General features: G+C 37.4%; 7 protein-coding genes across 8 annotated transcripts; 1 reads left to right on the forward strand and 6 right to left on the reverse strand.

The window, feature by feature from the left end:
* Nucleotides 1-1,062: 1,062 nt before the first annotated feature.
* On the reverse strand, nt 1,063-4,164 carry LOC117569448 (23 kDa integral membrane protein). The gene is made up of 5 exons (XM_034250611.2): nt 3,261-4,164; nt 1,891-2,049; nt 1,672-1,827; nt 1,380-1,586; nt 1,063-1,301 (listed from the first exon to the last, which is right to left on the reverse strand). The coding sequence occupies exons 1-5, from the start codon at nt 3,318-3,320 to the stop codon at nt 1,230-1,232; spliced, it is 654 nt and encodes a 217-aa protein (XP_034106502.1). The 5' UTR covers nt 3,321-4,164; the 3' UTR covers nt 1,063-1,229.
* Nucleotides 4,165-4,252: 88 nt separating this feature from the next.
* Nucleotides 4,253-6,195, reverse strand: LOC117569447 (23 kDa integral membrane protein). Its single transcript, XM_034250610.2, has 5 exons — nt 6,058-6,195; nt 5,030-5,188; nt 4,784-4,945; nt 4,519-4,713; nt 4,253-4,447 (listed from the first exon to the last, which is right to left on the reverse strand). The coding sequence occupies exons 1-5, from the start codon at nt 6,115-6,117 to the stop codon at nt 4,370-4,372; spliced, it is 654 nt and encodes a 217-aa protein (XP_034106501.1). The 5' UTR covers nt 6,118-6,195; the 3' UTR covers nt 4,253-4,369.
* Nucleotides 6,196-6,315: 120 nt separating this feature from the next.
* On the reverse strand, nt 6,316-8,113 carry LOC117569446 (23 kDa integral membrane protein). Its single transcript, XM_034250609.2, has 5 exons — nt 7,889-8,113; nt 7,734-7,807; nt 7,023-7,184; nt 6,606-6,968; nt 6,316-6,546 (listed from the first exon to the last, which is right to left on the reverse strand). The coding sequence occupies exons 2-5, from the start codon at nt 7,797-7,799 to the stop codon at nt 6,457-6,459; spliced, it is 681 nt and encodes a 226-aa protein (XP_034106500.1). The 5' UTR covers nt 7,800-7,807; nt 7,889-8,113; the 3' UTR covers nt 6,316-6,456.
* A 138-nt stretch (nt 8,114-8,251) lies between these two features.
* Nucleotides 8,252-9,475, forward strand: LOC117566660 (uncharacterized). Of its 2 annotated transcripts, none has more exons than XR_007954752.1 (4): nt 8,252-8,402; nt 8,743-8,895; nt 8,971-9,109; nt 9,161-9,475. XR_007954752.1 is itself a non-coding variant. In XM_034246204.2 (4 exons), exons 1-4 carry the CDS (start codon nt 8,346-8,348, stop codon nt 9,323-9,325), a joined length of 540 nt encoding a protein of 179 aa, XP_034102095.2. In that variant the 5' UTR covers nt 8,252-8,345; the 3' UTR covers nt 9,326-9,475. The 2 variants fall into 2 exon arrangements, 1 of the variants encoding a protein (XP_034102095.2); XM_034246204.2 differs by having other exon boundaries at nt 8,945-9,109.
* On the reverse strand, nt 9,403-11,786 carry LOC117569444 (tetraspanin-9). The gene is made up of 5 exons (XM_034250607.2): nt 11,385-11,786; nt 10,761-10,801; nt 10,559-10,697; nt 10,131-10,493; nt 9,403-9,582 (listed from the first exon to the last, which is right to left on the reverse strand). The coding sequence occupies exons 1-5, from the start codon at nt 11,442-11,444 to the stop codon at nt 9,502-9,504; spliced, it is 684 nt and encodes a 227-aa protein (XP_034106498.1). The 5' UTR covers nt 11,445-11,786; the 3' UTR covers nt 9,403-9,501.
* Nucleotides 11,787-12,119: 333 nt separating this feature from the next.
* On the reverse strand, nt 12,120-13,746 carry LOC117569324 (protein late bloomer). The gene is made up of 5 exons (XM_034250450.2): nt 13,406-13,746; nt 13,078-13,266; nt 12,852-13,019; nt 12,593-12,790; nt 12,120-12,527 (listed from the first exon to the last, which is right to left on the reverse strand). The coding sequence occupies exons 1-5, from the start codon at nt 13,463-13,465 to the stop codon at nt 12,450-12,452; spliced, it is 693 nt and encodes a 230-aa protein (XP_034106341.1). The 5' UTR covers nt 13,466-13,746; the 3' UTR covers nt 12,120-12,449.
* A 501-nt stretch (nt 13,747-14,247) lies between these two features.
* Nucleotides 14,248-19,608, reverse strand: LOC117569326 (tetraspanin-9). Its single transcript, XM_034250453.2, has 5 exons — nt 19,262-19,608; nt 15,402-15,566; nt 15,159-15,335; nt 14,917-15,090; nt 14,248-14,846 (listed from the first exon to the last, which is right to left on the reverse strand). Exons 1-5 carry the CDS (start codon nt 19,319-19,321, stop codon nt 14,766-14,768), a joined length of 657 nt encoding a protein of 218 aa, XP_034106344.1. The 5' UTR covers nt 19,322-19,608; the 3' UTR covers nt 14,248-14,765.
* Nucleotides 19,609-20,189: the final 581 nt, after the last annotated feature.

Here is a 20,189-nt window from a genome sequence, read left to right on the forward strand (position 1 = left end):
GAGAGTTAATGCGCTCGCGCATATTAATGCTCCACACATTGACGTCACTATCACTTTACTTCCAATTGCAATACGTCACAAAGCCCGGCGTAACGACTCAGACTCGTACAACTTGTCTTAACCCTTTGGTTATCATTGAATCAAAATCGAATGATATTTTTGATTTTTTTTTTTATTTACCTTTGTCCGAGATATTTTTTACGTGAAAATTAAAAGTGTAATAAAATGTCTTAAGTCAAATAACATAGCTAATAATATTCAAATTTTAGAATATTTATATATATTTTTTTTAGCATAAACCTTAAACTTTTGCGAGCAATACTTATGTCATTTAGAGAAATGATGTCGCATTAATCATAATATGACAACGCATACGCATTGTAATTACCATACATTATTGTCTTATATCCACTTACCATAACTGACTAATTAAATTCAATGGAAATTAAGAGTGTAAAGTTGAGCAGTTGAAATACTTAAAATTCAAGCTTTAGAATTTAAGGTAATAAGTTCATACTTCCAAAAAAAAATTAACATTTTGATTGATCTATCATTAATCGTAATATGAAAATGTTTATTATATATTATATAGTAATTACCATAAATATTGTCTTATAGGAAATTACTGTAACTCACTAATTTAATTTCATGAAAATTAATTCCGCGATTAAAGCTGAGCAGTTAAGCTGCTTTCACTCATTGATAATGCTTCTCTAATAAACTTTAATAATGATACCTTTTCTTTCACTCATTCTCTTTCTCCATCTCGCTGCCTATTTGCATAGGGCATTAAAGTGGTGCAATATCCCACATTTGTGTTGTTGTAATGAGTGGTTTTTGAGCTTGGGCGCATTGCCTGCCGATGCTGTGCAGCTGGCTGGTCGGCCTGACCGCAGAAAGCTCATTAAACATGTCGTCATTAGAGCTTAATTGTGTGTTTGAGTATCAGTTGAGCTTCAACTCCCACGTGTACGATTAGTTCGCCTAATTGATTTTGAAAGCTTTCGAATTTTGAGTCAAAATTGTTTCAACAGCAAACAACAAATAAAAACACGTTGAGCATATGGTTTATGTATATTCGAGATTAGTTATATTTTAGGCACTGGTTTTTTGTTTTGTTTTTTGCTTGGCAAGGGAACACTGGCTTTGTGCTCAGCCCAAAAGTGGCATAGGTACATTGGTGACATTTTAAGTTGAGGTACAAATACAGAACTGACTAAAAGTAAGCATTAATAGTTATAGCGGCGTCTGCGATTCGAATAATGTATGGCTAGTATGATGGCTAGAGTCAGTATTATCAGCTGAAAATATATAGAAATGGTTAGCACAAATTATTCAAACACACACATTGCGGGTGGCCATCTGGCAGCGCAACTCACATCGAATCCCAGCAGGCCCCATTCGCAGTATTGCCATGTTATGGCCTCATCAGCAAAGACCTTCTCCACCCGGCTGAGACAGCCTTCGATATACACATACGATGGATTCATGCAATTGTTGCCCTTGCAACAGCTCGAGGGCACAATGTCATCCACATGCCCAATGGTTTTGTAGTCATCGGGTCCATTGCGTCCACAGCAAGAGTTCTAACAAAACAAACCGAAAAGAAGAAACAATCAAGTTAGCTGAAAGTTTTCGCCAGACTGTCTGCCTGCCACCTTCAATACTTACGGTCTTCTGAATAAAATCCATGCTGCCTGGCTTGGTTAGCTCTTGTTGCCATTGCTGCTCCACCAGCTGGATCGCATACTTCTTAAACGTGTCGCGGGGATTGAGGACGATGAACGCGATTATCAGCGCAAGCAGGATCAGCAACAGCGTCACATACTATTAATTGCATTAAAGGTTAGTGCTTCACTCGCATCAGATAAGTGAGCAAGTAATTCTTACCGTCCACAACATGCGGCAAGATTCACGAATAGCGCCACAGCAGCCGAATAGTGAAATTAGCAGTATAACGCCGCCCAGTACCATGATGCCTATGGCATAATACTGAGGCATTGCCCCAACGCCAAGGCCGCCAAATACTATAACCACTATGCCAAGTATCTGCAATATTCAGAAACGATTTAAAAATCAAATATCACTTATATATGGGTAATAATTAGAGCTAAGAATGATTTTGGAATTACTTTTCTGTTTTAAGATCTTTGCAAAAATTAACAAATTCGAACTCACACCAAAAATTTTGGAATTTATATATTTTATATAAAAATCAAAGAATTACCCACATCTAGAATTTCATTATTCCATTATTCAACCAAACTCCTCATGATTGCTTCATTTCTATTCTCTTTTATCTTAGCCAGCAATTAAATTGTCTGCTCATAACAAATTGGAGGATGTTTAACAACAAAAAATTAAACATTCATAAATCTTTGCAATGTCAAAATATTGTTAATTCTTGAATTAAATAAGTCAAGATCTTATCTGACTGTTGTGAAATTGTCCACTTTTGAATCACCAACAATTGGGGGCGTATAGAAATCACTCCTCCGGATTGTTGATGATTTCATACCGGTCTCTATTATGCATTGTGTTAGGTAGAAATTACGAGATCAGAATGGTAGAAAACTAATTGCCATATTATTTGATGACTAGCGATATCTGATGTCATCTAGAAGTCTGAAACTTTGTTACCAAGATTTGTTCATTCCAATTAAACGAAGAGTTTCTTTTGTGAATTATGAAACATGAGAGCATCTAATTTGTTAGGCGGATTGTCAACGCATCAAAGAAAAACATGAAAAACCTTTAGCTGCTTTCGACACCAGGTGTGTTGACATTGCCTTTGGTGTCTTGTGTGCGTATGTTTTCTAATCCGGTTTATAATTTTTTTTTTTTTAATTATTATACTAAATCTAAAGGCATGACGTTGTTGTCGTTGGTGTTGTTAGCTCTTTGTTAACAAAAGAAGCTTTCCACGCGGCTCAAGGAATGCAAAAAGCCCCAGACAATAGACACACAAGCACAGCAAAAAACACACGTACACACACACACACACGGAATGTGAAGGTATTTGTGTTTTTGACTAGCAATAATAGTCGTGAACTAAGCACGCATATGGACGGACGGTAGAGTCATACAAGATGATATCATCTGCCGCTAGGTAGAGCGCTAAAAAGAGGTTCTGCTTGCAAACGTATGCAAAATATTTCAAATAAAACCAAAAACAACTGCAATATCTAATCAAAATTTTCGAGTCTGCCATATGGTTCATCTCAATATATTTTTGAAAATATTTCAATTTGAATACTTACCGCCCATAATGCATTGAAGAGAAACAGTGAGTACTTAATGGTGCCCGTTGCGCAGCCCATTTTTCAACAAAATATATGCTTCTTCGAATTGTTTTGTTTGAGATGTAATGTAAATAATTATAATTGTTGTTGGCACTTGACACGTGCAAGAGCAACAGCAACAGTTTGGAAAACAATAACAAAAATTACGTGTACTTCGATCTCCTGAGAGGTTTTTTGTCTATTTTCAAATTGGAAGGCGGCAACTGCTCGTTCGGAGAGCTAGAGCTAGAGCGAACACGGTCACAAACGAACTGAAACTGAAACAGAAACCGACACAGAAACACACAGACCGCAGACCGATGACTGAAACTCAGGCCAAAATCCGAAGCTGTCGGCAACGGCGACGGCGACGGCGGCGAGCAGCGTTTGCCTTTGCTTTGGCGCTCCACACACACAGAAAAACATAGTGAAGCAGCGAAGCACCGCATAACCACACTAACACCAGCGCAACGAAGCAAACAAAAAGACAGTAAACAAACATGAAAAGCAAAAGCAAAGAAAAAAAGCCAAAATCAAAAGTCAATGTGTGTTTGTATGTACATATACGAAAGCCTCGCTGATGTCGGAAGCCAAACAAACAAAAAACACAAATAAATAAACAGCCGGGCGGTCTGTTGCTCCAGAGAGAGCAACGCAACTGACTCAATGAATGACTGACTGACTGACTGACTGAGCGGGCTCCAAAGTGGTGTACTTGGGATCTAGGTCTAGGGGCCGCGAATGATTCTAAATAGACTCTGGCGCTACAACTGTAAAATGTAACCAGATGTTAGCACCCCGCGAGAGAGAGTAATCGACTCTCTAGATGCGATCGCTCCCTCATTTTTGTTGTTACTTCTCTTGCTGTCGGGGAAACTAATGCGATGCGATTATCGAACACGCATTGCGTCATGATTGAGTAGCTGGAATGACGCCAGCCCAGCAGATACTTTATAATTGGAGTCTATCAATTATCGTTACAAGATTAACGCATATGTATTTGTAAAATGTTGACAACACGGTGTCTATATAAACATTCATTTCGATTCGATTGAGTATTATTATTTGGTTATTAGAATCAGTTCGTTTTAATAGTGATACGAATATGTTTGGCGTTCCTTGCGAAAGCGTCGCGCCAAATAGAATGAGCAGAAGCACAACAAAGCCTGAAATTACATCAAATTGTGATTAGTGATGTCAGCAATATAAGAGTAATATTCGAACAACAATGACGTACTGTAATTCCGAATGAGCCCCATTTGCTGGTATTCACATAGTTGAAATATCTGAGGAATACATCGGCAGCTGCAGTGACACAGCCCGTTGTATAATATGGCACATTAGTGTTTCCCTCGGGATAGCAACTCAATGGAAGATTGGTTCGTTGAATGATAACGTAATCATCTGGTCCATTGCGGCCGCAGCATTCGTACTGAAAGAGATGAGTTGTACATCTGTTACGTATCTATTCAATTTGAAGTATATTGACATTGATCGCTCACTGTGCGCTGTATCTTGTCCATGGCACCTGGTTTGATAACCTCCAAGTTCCATTTGGCATCCACATCGGCGACCGCAAACTGTTTTATGTAATCCTCATCAAAGTTCTTACCAAAGAGGCCCAACAATTGCACAACGAGCAAAGCCAACAATATGAATCCATACTGCTCGAATGCGAGAATATAAATTGTTTGTGCGTGTGATTAACAATCTGCTGGCATATTTTTTTATTTATCAAGTTCACTCACCGTTGTGGTCATACACACACTCTCCTGACAGACCCCACAGCAGCCGATAATAGATGCAACAAACACAATCCCGCCAACCACATACAGATAGGTAATGTAAACCGTTGGCGCTTGCTGTAGACTCAACGTGGCTATTCCAATTATCAACAGGCCAAAGAGCTGCAATCAAAGAGCGACTTATCACAATCAATATGCATTCTGTTTTTCGTTTGCAAAAGTCATTCGCATGACTCAGAGTTATAAAGTGCATGTGGAAAAACAATATTTAAATTTAATTCATTAAATATTCTATATTCGTAATAGAGATTGTAGTTGTCTACAAAATTGTTGATCAATTAAAAATAAAAGCCTGACGTCTGAATTAATTACAAAAGAAACATTAGGCAAATAATGGAGGCATTAAAATATAACTGAGATTTATAAGAACCATTACGATATATTTTCTCTATTGTAGTATAATAGATCTTCTGCGCACAAGGTAAATTTATAAATCTTGTTATACTATAAGTCGTATACTTATTATTTTACAGCTTAGGCCGAAGGCGATTGCGTTACGTTACGTTAGTGTTAATTTTCAATATATACATTTTAAAAGACGAAAATTGTACAGCGTATTTTGCAGATAAGCATTTACTTTTAATGAAACGATTCATTTTGTGGTCAGCTTCTTACTTCTCAATATAAACTTTAACGATTCTCTTCATTATCTTTTTAATCATTGAAATCATTGAATGAAAAGAATATATAAAACATAAGCATACTGGTATCAGATTTATCGCTAAACACTTCATCATAAAACCGGCTATTTGTATATTTGTGACTCCTTCATTCCAGCACATTCGTATACATTTGTTAAATCTATATGTATACTCGTTGAATTCACTTATATACTTCAAAGCAAATAATGCACAAACAACACGAACGAATCGAATATGTTATGAACGATGAATAATGTGCATTTCAAAAGCACATACACAAATATTTGTTCAATACGAATATGCAGCTTTCCTTCAAGTTCACAAACTTACCGCAAAGAGTGTGTTGAGAATGTTGAGAAAACACTTAAAGCAACCGGAAGTACAACCCATGTTGAGACGCTGAGTTATAAGTTAATTGGCGTATATAACAGAACCGATCAGATCAGCGTCGATTCTACGAATGATCAAAGTCAAAATGATGAGAAACAATGGAAGGTGCGTTCGTGCTCGACTCTTCGGCTCCAGCCAGTGCTGGAAGGCGTATTATTTTTGGGGGGATTATTTGGCGAATTCAAACAATCAATAACGTAAGGTATTTCTCATTAATTTTATTGAGTGATCATAAAATTCATAATTTGACTATTTGCCACGGTTCGACGTTATTTCGTTTTCGCATTTTCCTACTATAATTAACAACTAATTGGACTAAGCATCTATTGCTTTCGCTTGTTAGTTCTCATTAATGGGAGTCTCGTCATCCTTTGTCTTGATCAACTTGCGTGCCTTGCCCATGAAAAAGGCGGCAAACAAGCTGAGTACCTGAAATAAGTAAATTATATTAAAGAGTCTCTCTTCTTTATGTATTTCTCTTTACTAACCTGCAGTATGAATATAGCAATGGAAGCGTAGTAATTAATATCTGCTTGCAGAAGTAGGAATCGAGGGGCCTTTGTGGCGCAGCCCTCATCATTAATGTTTGAGGGTTTGGTGCAATCAGCTGAATAGCAGCAGCTGGCTGGCAGAGCGCCCTCCTCCTTGCCCAGATAATCCTGTGGTCCATCCAAGCCACAGCAACGGAACAAACTGTGTATGGGCTGCATAGTATCATCGTTGACGGATTTCTCCTCGAACAAACGCTTGACACGATCGTCGAACTGTCGCAACAAAGTGCCCTTCAGCGACGAGAAGGTAAAGAAGTATGCAGTCAACAAAGTCATAACCAAGACAGTGCTGATTAGGAACTGTAAGGTTTCGTTGGATTAGCTGGTGAATTTATTACTCAATTGTGCTCTTACATATATGGAATACTTGTAGGACTCCTTGAGCGAAACATAGACGCCCAAAAAGGCGGCTGCGAAAATAGATGCGCCAAGCAGGGCAACTGCATAGCCGCCATAGACGCACAAGGAGGCGCCCCAGGTGACGACGCCACAGGAAAAGAATAATACGTTAAGTGCCTGAAAGAACAAAAACAAAATATTATTTATTAATTGAAGTAGAGCATTCACGAGTCGCGCACTAATAAAAATGTAAACAGACAAACTCATCTCTTAGTCACGCGTCCTAGACCCCAAGCGATTCATCATATTGGCAGAACGCAATGGCTAACGTAAACAAAAAACAAAAATCGAACAGGCAGCTTAGCCAAAGCTGGCCATTCGCGTTGTTGTTCTTCGCTGTAGGCATATAAAATGAAGAAATATGCAAACATTTGCGCATGTTAAGTATACCACATGTAGGCCAACTGAAGGCGAAAGTAAACAATGATATTTAAATACTAATTGATTACCAATTGTTGGCAGCTGCTGAGCGCATTGCAAATTGTGTGATGCTCTGATAAACACCATTTAAATTCCACATTCACGTATTATCGATTTTTTTGCGCTTACATGAGTGCGGAAATACTCGTAAATTTTGGCTACAAACTGTCTGCTTCGGCTTGGCGTCTCAGGTCAGCAAAAGTTCCCAGGAGGCCTGACTTGGTCATTGACATGAATTTAACTTACAGAGATTAGAATGCATGTGGTAAGTAGTGCATATTTCCAAGGTGTTATGGCGAATGTTTTCTCCATGATGCAATCTATGAAACGAAATAAAATTATACATGTAACACTCGACATTCAGTTATTGACCATAAATTGATCTATTTATTCACACTTACTGTCAATTTTCACTAGCTTCTAGTTTATTTTTAGACTCCGTTGTATTCGTTGATGGGAGCTGGTTTATTTTTAACCAACAATTGCAACTGGTATTGTATATAAAACGGCACTGACACTGACCCACGTATTTATGCTTGGGGGAGTGGCATTGTTTATGCGGCACCAACTAAGCCAAGTACGGAAGCGGCAGCGTCGTCACTTATGGCCCGAGTGCTGGCAGTCGACTGACAGCCGCAGACCTGGTTTCAATTTCGGCTTCTCAGTTGGAAAAGTTAACGCCGGCGCAGGCGCTTCGACTTCGAAATACAGGGTGTTACCCACTTGGTGGAAAAAGTGTGCCACAAATTGAACAATTAAAAATAAATTTATGAGCAAGCAACTTTCGAAGATACATACTCCAATTATTAAACATGACAATTTACAATTTATTCGTTCTGTGTGGAACAAGGTAACAAGATGCAATTAACTTGTCTGCTACAAATTATTTGCTTGTTAAATATAAACTATGCAAATGTAAGTACATACATATATAATTTAGAAATTTTATATTTTTGCCGCACAAATTTGTTCTTATATTTCTTATTATTATTCCATATTCCTTCCTTATTTCTTATTCCTTATTATGAACATGTAACACTCTATATTCTGTTATTGGCAATTAAGTGATAAATTTATTCGCAATTACTTACTTCACTAGCTTCAGTAACCAATAATTACAACTCGTATTATATATTTTTTATCGCCAAGTTAATCTGTTTTAGTAGAAAAAACCAAAATTACCTGTACTTTTATTTTTCTTCGCTTTACACAAATATTTTAATAAAGTATTTATTGTTATTATCTCCATGCTCAGCTTAAATTAATAAATTTTACCAATATTACCTGCGAAACTATGGATACAACTATAAGTACCATCGAGTATTGTTACATAGGCCATGTAAATGAACTGAAAAACTATATGAGCTTACGTTACGCTCTCAGAAAGCCGATCATAAAGGATATTGGCGTAAGTATTCATATAATTTAGGTTCAAACTTTTTTTTAAACTTTAGCAGTTTCACTTGCAATTAATGATACGAAGCAATGGTTGGAAACCATTTCTCTATGGCATTGATATCGACATGTGTCGTTTTTGGAAATCAAATTACAACGCCATTGCCAAGCTCGTTTTTTCTCTTCTCGAAGGCCACACAAACATTAATCACAGTTGTCCTTATAAGGTATGAAATAGTTTCACACATTAGATTGCAAATTAATGTTTCAACTTTCAGGATGAGAAGTACATATTTATTGATAATCTCATGAATACGGATATATCTCGAAAAATTCGCGGACTTCCTTTTGGCAAGGGGCTTTATGCGCTGAACGTTGAATGGTCGTGGAAAAATATATCGCGTGTTCGGGCAAAAATATACTTTGAGGTTTTGAAGGTCTAACTTTAGAGTGTGTAAATATTTTAACATCGACATATATTATTGAGCCAGCTATTGACGTATTTAATATTTTTATATTAATAACAATGTTTCAATGTACTATATGGTTTAATTATAAAACAATTAAATATTAGTGTATTTTAATATAAATAATACTTAAATTCTAGTGTTAAATTAATTTACATCCAGCCGGCATTATTGCGCCGATCTTGGTTCTTCAGTCCAGTTAAGAGCAGCCAGCCAAAGAAGGCGCCAACAGCCTGTGAAATCATATAGAGATTAGCCGCAATTGCAAACAAGTAAGGAAGCTACAGTCGAGTGCGCTCGACTATGAGATACCCGCTACCAATTTTGCATACGAACAAATAGGGCGGTATTATTGTTAAAAAATACAAAATTAATATACCACAAATTAATATACCACATTCAAAATATACAATAGAATACTAAACATTCCAGATTGTCAGATTTTATTTCCATACAAATGTATTTCGGAAATAACTTCTACTATTTATATCTGATCAAAAATTTTTATATACGGTGGCGTGGCAAAAATTTGAATCAAATTTGATATGCGTGCAAACATAGCAAGTGCTATGTCCTTATAGTCCTTATAGACTCTGAGATCTAGATCTTCATAAGGACGGAGAGACAGACAGACGGACATGACTAAACCGTCTCTACTGGTAATGCTTATCAAGAATATATATATACTTTAAGGGATCGAAGATGCCTCCTTCTTCTGTTATAAAGTTATATTATCCTTCTATCCCATGGGTAACGGGTATCAAAATATACCCCCACTTACCTCGCTCAGAACCAACAGCCAACAGACAATCTTGAAAACCAAAAGCCTGTCATCCAAGTACTCCACGAACTGCGACTTGCAACCAACTTTGTAGATGCTGGAACTGTCGACGCACTTGAGGTCAATGCAACAACTCTTGGGCACAGCGTGATGTATGACCGCATAGTCCTCGGCATTGTTGACGCCACAGCAGTGCAGCCAGGTCTCATAGTATTGCAAGGCGCCAGTTTCATTGCGCTCAGCATCCCACAACTTCTCAAAGCCTTCGTTGATGCTGCCAGAGAGCCCATCCTTGGTGCCATGCGATATCATGCTGAGGAACATCAGCTGTACGAGTATGAGCACCACAATTGCCACCACATACTGCAGAAAAAGTAAATAAATTTGTTTACTTTCGGGTAATATCATTATTTAGTATATTCACTCACAATCAACAGTCGCCTTGGCGCCTCGTGTATGGCGGCCAAACAGCCAAAGACCGCAATGATCACTATGACGACACCCAAGCCGATTATCAGACCGCCAGCCACATTCTCTCCGATGCTGACTGAATACGTCACATATGCGCTTAAAAGTTAAACGGCTTAGTTAGTTATTAGGTATTATGGAGGATTATCCACATTCACTCACAGAAAATATATGCCAAAAGCAACAAGAGCCAATCCAAGCACCTGCAAAAAGAAAATAGCAAATCAAAGCACACAGGTGTGCGTATTATAGTAGATTATAGAAATAGCAATACACTAAGGAAAAAGCTGTGAAATTGGTTCAACGAAATATAATTATTTGGGTATTTGTTTACTCTTAAATTATATTAAATGAATCGATCTTAAAAGTATTAACTCTCGTTATTAATTTCGAAATGAAAAACTTAAATCAGAATTACTCATTTAAAATTATGGATAGGTTCAAACTTTATTTGGTAACCGAAAACTTGACAAAATGTATCTAAAAAGTATTAAAAACAAAAGTACGTAACTACATATAAATATGTAAAAATGTTTACGCAAACGATAAATAAAAAACTTAAATATGAAGAATTACCGAATTCAGAAAATTTTGTTGAATGCATAATTTAGTTCTAAAAGATATTAATTAGAGAACATATCGTGCTTAAGATAATTCTAAAGCGCACTTAAAATTCTCCGCATTTCAAGAAACTTCCTAACTATATTTTTAGTTTGAACACCGCAAATTCTTAATTCAACTACGAAAGTACTTGCTGTTTCTCTCAGTGCAGCTTCTTTGACTCACCGCATACACAAAGTTGAGTAAAAGCAGCAGATGCTTCACTGTAGTGTCCGACAGACCCATCTTGCGTTCTTCTCTCCTATTTTGCTTGTCTGCTGTTAATGTTGCTGTGGCAATGCAACAAACGAAACTGCGACAATAATGTAAGAGACACAACACAGCAGCTGTCTCTCCGATTCGACGAGCAAACAGACTAACTGCTTGGCGTGTGTTTTGTGGTTTTGCTATTTAAATCAGCGAAAATGAGCTGAATGCATTAAATAGGTGTTACGTATATGGCAATAGCCAGTTTTGGACTGCGACTACGCCGTATCCGTCAGATACTTTTGTATCTCTGTCTCTCTGCTGCTGCTGCTTGCTGACTTGTTTGCTGACCGCTGTCTTTCAGTGGCGTGAATCAACTGAAACTGCCAGCCAGTATTTTTGTGTGTGTTTTCAGAAAAACGCGCGTTGCTTTGTAGCACTACAACAAGATTCTAGCCTCACACAGACACACTCACTGTGTTTTTCATCTCATCTAACGATCTATGTATGTATAACATCGAGAAAATCGAGAGCGTTGAACCGCCCACATCGCTGCCTCTTATTGGGAAAAAGGCGAAGGCGCTCCCCCATCTCAGTATCTCACTGAGCAAAAGCGTATACAAGAGTGTGTGTTTTTTGTTTTTCTATTTTATCTGTTGGCATTCTCGTTTCGGCTTGTTATTGTTTCCATCCCAAAAAAAAGTCTCAATCCTACTCGTTTTCAGATATTTCTCGCTGAATTTATTATATTTATCTTGCAGTCTACAGCAAATTAGTCAATACCAACAGGTTTATTTTATAGTTTGTTGTTATTGCAATGTTGCGTAGGAGTCATTTTACAACGCCGCAACGTGATTTTTTTCTTTTTATTGAATGCCGTGCGCTGGCATTGATATTTTTATCAATGAATGCAATGTAGTAAAATAGTAAAATATTTCGTTAACTATTTAAAAATGTACAATCACAAAAAAACTAACTAAATGTAGAAGTAAGAATATAATAATAATACAGGATACAGTGTCAACAATTAAATATTAATTTCCATTAATTATAAAATCGCACGCGATCGCGATGATTTCGTATGCTATCCACCAAATAACAGGTAGCTACAGAGCCAACAAACTGCAAAGAACAATTGATAATTAAAACTCAAATTAGTTAATTCGTTTTTAAGTATTTTTGCTTACCTCAATGATTATTAACATCCAGCTGAGCGTATGGAAATTGGCTGTCTTTGTGCTCACATAATGCTTGAATTTGTTTTCACAGCCATCCATAAAGAGATTTTGCGGATTTGTGCAATCCTGTTGCAAGCAACAACTCGGAGGATATTCTCTGTCCAGCATGATGTAATCCTCGGCGCTATTTCGACCGCAGCAATGAAGCTATACAAATACAATTGTTGATTGATTGCTAATAGAAATGAAACCCTTTCAATGAACTCACCCACTCCTCGTAGATGTTTAATGTGCTGTTGCTTCGCATTGAGAGTGTATCCCAAAGCTCGTCGAAGCCCTGACGCAGACTCTCTGGCAATGCATCTCTGCTGGCTGAAAAGCTGATGCTGAACATGATGAATTGTATGACCAATAGCAGCAACAAAAGAACTGCATACTGCAGTTAAATTAGAGTTAGTTTTGTATGCGAATTTCGAATTTGCATTTGAACTCACACTTATGAGCATTTTCTTGCACTCCTTGGCCAAAGCAACAGTGCCAAAAATGCTGGCCAAAATGATGACGGAGCCAAGCAGAATACAGAGTATGGCTGCCATTCTCTCGCCCTCATCGATGGGATTTGGCTGCTCCACAATGGTGTCCAGCAGCCAGGTGCCATACCAGATGAGCAGACAGCCATTAAGCTATAAGATTTGGAAATGGATTTCAAATTTTGTTTTGAAATTCTTACGTCAATGTCACACACACACACACATACACACACAGACATAAAACAACAAGCGACGTAATCGTGTATTTTTGGGAGAATCGTCAAAAACTTACAGCGTAGATCAAATTGATGACACATAGAACGTATCTTAGCAGTCGCGTTGTGCAGTACATTTTTCGCTTAGATTACACTATAGAACATGATACGCAAAACACCAAAATAAAAAAGAGACACTCACGCACACTGATGACACTTTTAATTAGTTTACGTTAATCGTTTCGCACCAAAACAATGTTTGCTTTTCAATACGTTTTTTTCGGTTACGGCACACCTTGAGGCATCGGCAATGGTCGCACGGCAAATACTCGGCACCGACTCATCATAATCTGATTTTGTTTGGCCGCATCTTGTTGCGACGCTTCGCCGTCAGTTGTACGATTAACCCACAGTTCTTGTTGTCGCCAATGCAATAGCCAAAAAAATATACAAATGCCTCAGAGAGTAGCCCGTTGTCTAGTCATATACATAAAGTCAATTTCAAAGAAAAACTCAGCACACAAAGAATCAAAAATTAGCGTATGGCGCCCACGCGGAAAAGCAGAGCACACATGTGGAGACAGATACAGATACAGATACAGATAGAAAGATTCATCTATAATGTGTGTATTTTAGATACTCGTATGCATGCCAAAGAACGGAAACTGCGGGCTGCCAAAGATGAAAGAACGAGAGAGGCAAACTCAGACACAATTTGGTCAACACCGAAACAGAAACAATGATGTCAACAAACAAATTTGATCTTAGAACCACAAATTCTGTGGCTATTTAGCATTGAAATTGCCCTTCAATGCAGCCAACGGGTGGCCAACGGCTCTTCCCATAAATATTGAATTAAGCTGACATCTTGGTATGTTTTCCCCGTCGAAGTCAATTCTAATAAGCATTTAAATCAGTATGATTTATTAGGAATTTATTGTAATTAATAAGTACAATTCTACATAGTTGTGCTTTATTGCTCGAAATGTTACAAATTGCATTGACCATACAAAAAATAAAACATTCACACACACACAGTTACTTATGGTAAGCACTGTGTGAACACTTTGTGACAAATCTTATCAAAAATAAATACATACATGCATATAAATACGTAAGAAATAAGACATCGAAATCGGCTTGAACACTGCTATTGTTTTTGTTTTTGTTTTTGGCACCTTTCGTTGAGCTCTCTTCGCTGACTGCAGAATCGGAATCGAAATTAGTTTTATTTTTAGTGATTTTTATCAGTTTATCAGTTGTGCTGTTTGATTTTGTCGATGGATGAACATGAGGTAGACTAGCAATTGCCGCAAAAACATATTTGTTGTGCTTAGTATTAGATTATTTGTAAGTATTTGCACAGTATTGAGAATTCTTTGGCCTTTCTTTAGAGTATGCGCGCCTTATGAAGAGTGCTCCAAATTATTGCTGAACTTATTTTGGAAAGTACTTCGAGCGTCTCCAGCGATTCACAATGCTATTGGCCAGCACATAGGCGAGCAGTGCACAAATTACCTGAGAAACAATAAAACAATGTATTAATTTAAATTTAATTAAAAAATAATAAAGTTAATTAATTAATTACCTCAACGCCCACAACCGCCAGCGCGAATATATTGGAATCTACCCATCTGTCTGCAATGAAGTCCAAGAATTTTTGCCGACAACCTTCAAGATTCATTTTACCCGAATCGGGATTGTAGCAGCTCTTCGGCTGCAACAGATAATCCTGGTAGCCAGCATTGCCGCAACACTCGAGCTAAATAATGAAGAAAAAACAAACAATTATTATGTGAAATATCACTCGATATCAATCAATACTCTTACCCAAGTCTCTATGCTCGAAATTTGGCTGGAATTAGCTGGCTTGACTGGCAAAGGCTGATCATGCCAGATTTCATCGAACCTTCTATCCACTGAGATAAGCAGCGATTCACGGAATATCAAAAGGAAGCCCACCGTCAGCACTTGCAGCACGATCAGCACAATCAAAATGACCGTAAACTATGAAGAAAATAAACAAAAATCGATAATAGTTGCTTAACAGCAATATCATTACTTTATACTTACCGATTTAACCATGCGACTGCTCTCGCGCGATGCGCCCAAAACACCAAAGATCGCAGTTAGCAGCAGGACGATGCCAATGGCAATGGTGATGAAACCGGCAGATTGAAAAACTTCAAATTGGATTATGATGTGCAGACCAACCAAAACGACAGCGATGCCAAGTAGCTGAAAAAGGGTGTAAGAAGAAATTAAAATTCAATTACGTATTATGACCTTCAAATGTGTCGTGAATTTCAATTGGCCAATAAAGCGACGGGCAGACAGTGCGTATGCATAATATGCAAATACGATTTACAAGTTGTTGCCAAAATTGTGTGCTAGGCAAATATTTTGTAGTTGATTCAACTGCCATGCCACCACATTCAACAAGTTGGCCTTCGCACAATTTGTTCTCTTAGTTGACATCACTCATACGCAACGCTGTCGCGCGTTTTTCGCACAGCCTTTCCCTTTCACTACTTTTCGCTTGTGCCTGCACAATTAGCTCAAATTAGTTGCATGCGCCGTTAGCCAAATGCAATTGCAATTATAATTTAAACAATGAATCATTTGGGTTGCTCACAGAGCGAGCAAAATGTTCGCAAATGTAAACAACTGCGAATTTGGCAAGTATATACAATAGTTTTTCCGAGCAATCGTGCAATCAGCGTATACATGCAAAATAGTTGAATAAATGCGCAATAATTATATTAGCACTGATTTTTTTTTCACCTGCAAACATTGTTTGCTTGCCAACCTGTTGGCAGCTCAATTGTGAACAACAATTGTAAATTGTAAATTGTTTGAAACCAGTCGCAACGTGTTGTCACTTTGGGCCATGGCAAACTTCCGCACAAATCGATGTCACGTTAAGTAGCCGCCTCATCGGCTTTCAGATTTTCCTAAGCATGAGGTAATTATGACTGATTTGTGCGATTTATCATGCTCATGTTTATTTTTCTCGATTTGTCATTCCATTCTTTTTTTTTTTTTTTTTTTTGGGTTTGTCTAGCCCAAACGCATTTGGCATTTACTGTAATTCATGACCATAACTGGTTTCGATGTCGACAAAGTTTATCTTTACTTAGCTCCGCCTTTTAAGGCTCTCAAGTGTAATTGAATTAAGGTCGACGATTAATAAATTAGCTGATGTCTCCCTCACTCTTTCTCTCTCGCTCAGTTAAATTACAATTATGCAAATGATCGAGTGCCTAGTACAGACAAATTTAATCGCCAGCCGTTAACGTTGTACATACAAATTAAAAACACTTTTAGATATGGTAATGTAAGTAAAAGTATTTGCATTTGTTGGTTATAAAACATTAATAGAGTTATTTTATGTGGTTAAGCGCCCTATTTGTATGCTAGTTTATGTTGACAAATCATTAGCAGCCTAGACAAAGCCATAAATTAGAGTCTGATAAAGTGTTTACAACGCGCTGCAGATAACAAACAACTCAACACTTGTCAGTCTTAGAACTGAGGCATCTGGCATTACGTTGAATGAACTACGCTATTTAATTGTAATTTATTACACATGGCACCCAATTTTTACATTACTTTTGGAGACGAGTCATGATAGCAAAGTATGTTGTGCCAACAACTTGAGAGTTCAAAGGGGCGACAAACCGAGCATAACCCATAGAATCAAAGTGACAATGACAATGAATCTAAGTACACGCCATGCTTCATGGGGCACAGAGCACTCGTAGTTAGTCAGCACTTAACTTACTTAACAATTCATTCGCAAAATCATAAACAAACATTAGATAACTCACATAATGTCACATGCGATACTTTTAGCAATTATCACTTGGCTGCTTCACGATAACGAGTTAAAAGTGCCAAATGTGCCGCGGCAACAGCGAAAAGATACAAGTAATATAAACCAGATAGCATATAGTATTATGCATATATGATTCGCTCTAATTTGTCCAGTAGACAAGCAATTAAATGCAATTAAAGGCAAGGCCAGAGGCAAGTAGCAAATACATATTTGCACATACTTTGCGCTCGATGATAAGAGACAAATAGACAACTGATTAGGCTTGGGCGAGTTTCTGATCCCCGATTGACGCTTCAAAGAGAGGAATGCGAACAGCATGTGGTAAATGGAAACTAGAATAACTACACGGCTGTCATTGAATGCGGAGCGGAGCGGAGCTAAACGTTTGCCGAGATTTATGTGGGTTTACAAAACTCCGACAGCGACAACTTGACAACATAAATGCCCATGTATATGTTGTTGTTGGCGCTTGGGAAAACTACAAAAACAATAAACTTAAAAAAAGGTTGTGCCCTACCTCAAATGCATGGGAGGCCCATAGGCACAACTGGCATTTAATTAAAAACACGCGGCCGCACCAAATGAAGTAATTTTTAAGCACAGAGTGAACTGCTTGCTCATCAGTAAATCAAAGTTTACTCGCATGGAACCAATGCGGAAAATTGCGCATACGCCACGTTGTGTGCGCGTTTCTTTTCGACATTTCCTTTTCGCATTCTCAGTGTTCCACATTTCCACATTTTTTGCTTTTTGTGTGCTTTAAGGTTATTGCCGAAAAATATTTATATTTTCAATTTTGTAATGTCTGCGCGTCTGAAAATGACATCAACAAATTTTAGTTGATGAAAATACGAATAAGAACAAAAACAACAAAACGAAAACAAAATACACAAAAATTGTTGGCGCAAAAAGTAAAATAAACTAAAAATTCTATGTGTGTATTTGGCTAGAAGCTATGACCGCCTTTTGCTCAGGGCCAAGTTTTGTGGCGTGGGTGACCAAGTTTTATAATGTTATTTTTGCCGCTGCACGCATAAGCAAATTTTTCTCCTGTTTTTGTTTTTATTTTAAAACAAATTAAAACAAAAAACAATAAATTAAATGAGTTCTTCGGGCATATGGTTTAATATTTGGAAAGATGGCAAACATTATAAAAATAATATAAAAAAAACAAGCCCGAACAACATTTCGAAAGAATCCGTATCGAAATCAATATATATATATACTTTATTCGTATGAATTCTCAACTTGATCTGTTCGTGCACATAAAAACTGAACTTGAACATTTGTTTTAAATGTTATGCCTAAATTTGATGAGCTGCGCCCAGTTCGAGTCAGCAGTGCGATTAGCCAATTAACATAAGAATAACGTATAGCATTTTCATTTTTTTTTATACGATACTGAGCACTAAAACTGAATGAAAACCTTCAAATGTAATTGAAATGCTGCCGAAAGCATTTAGCTATTCAATCAAACTGAAAGACTATCTGGATGTCCATATCCATTGGATACTCCTATCGGATTCAATGCTCAGCCGCATTAATTGCACAACAATAAATATTTATACGATGTTGATAAGTCAAGGTTTGTTTTATATACTTGTATCACATAAACAATTGCCGATGTTTTCCCCATTTGTTGAACATCAAAGCGCTAACCTGCTGATAAAGAAGAGTGTGAATAATACTTTGAACAACTAAAAAATTGGAAGCACCTAAAAAGATAATGTTCGACCATTTTGATGAGTGTTTCGTTGATTTGTAAACAGCTTCTGTCGTTAGTATCACTCTAGACCTTCAATTAGTTGGACTTTAGTTGGGGTTAGAAAACTTTTGTAGTTGTGAATGAACTTCGCAACTAATGAAACTAGTCTTTCCATCTGTAATTATATCTTTTAATGCTATTATAATTATAAGTTTTAATAGCATTTACAAGACTTGGCAACACTCGTGGCCAAATGTAAGAGACTTAATTTACATACGCGACTTCCGCCAACAAAGCACAACTAATCCCATTGCCAATTGTTGTCGTTGGCTCCTCTCAGGTTACCGCCAATAAATTTCATAATCATAATCACATTATTCGAAGACTCACCGCATATATTATGTCGCATATCAGTGCAAACACTTTCAGTAGCTTTGTGGAACACGCCATGTTGCTGTTGCTCTGTAAATTTTTGCTTTGCCAAAATGCACTCTTAACTAACAACTATTTTTAGTCACGTATCTTTCCGACGCGATACTGAGAAGAACTGTGCTTAGTTCTTTCTTTTCGATTTTGTATTGTTTTCACTGCCTTGTGCACTTAGTTTTCCCGAAGCTCTTGGCAACGCATTGACACCGCACGGGCCACAATAGAACACTTGTTTGAAATTTAAAATATTTAGTTTAACGGTCGCTCTGGAAACCAAACCGTCATGTTCGCGCACGAATGTTAACTGATTTGTTGATAGCGAAAACTTTTAGCAAAAACCAACACACAACTTTTTGAAAATGAAACGGCCGGTCGGAACGAGCTGAAATGAAACAGAAACTCGCGCGTGCGGTTGCCGCCGCTATGCATGGGCGTCGCTCAAAGGGGTTCGCAGTGCTTCGATTCCATTGCGTTGCAGCTAGTACGAAGAGTACGTGGAGTACGTATAGATTTAAATGAAAAACCAAAACGACAACAACTATTGTGCCGCTCTATTTTTATAATAGTTTACATACTTTTTAGCGCACTCACATTGATATTTTTGCAAGAGAGAAGAATAGAATATTCTTCTATTTCTCACTCTCATGTTGTAAGCGGATGATTCATGGGAAGCATGTAATAGTATATACAATTAGGTTAACTTGGCAAGAGATTAATATTATGGTTTGAATCCCCACATTTCGAAGCAATGACCTCATAGTTCTATAAAAGTGAATTTTTTATCTTAAACTCTTAAATATCCTTAAGCAAAATATCGAATTTAACATTAAAATTTTATAATATAGGCAACTATATTCAAGTATCTAATATCATTAACACAATTTCCCAA

Source organism: Drosophila albomicans, chromosome 3, assembly GCF_009650485.2.
Source record: "Drosophila albomicans strain 15112-1751.03 chromosome 3, ASM965048v2, whole genome shotgun sequence".
Taxonomy (NCBI): domain Eukaryota; kingdom Metazoa; phylum Arthropoda; class Insecta; order Diptera; family Drosophilidae; genus Drosophila; species Drosophila albomicans.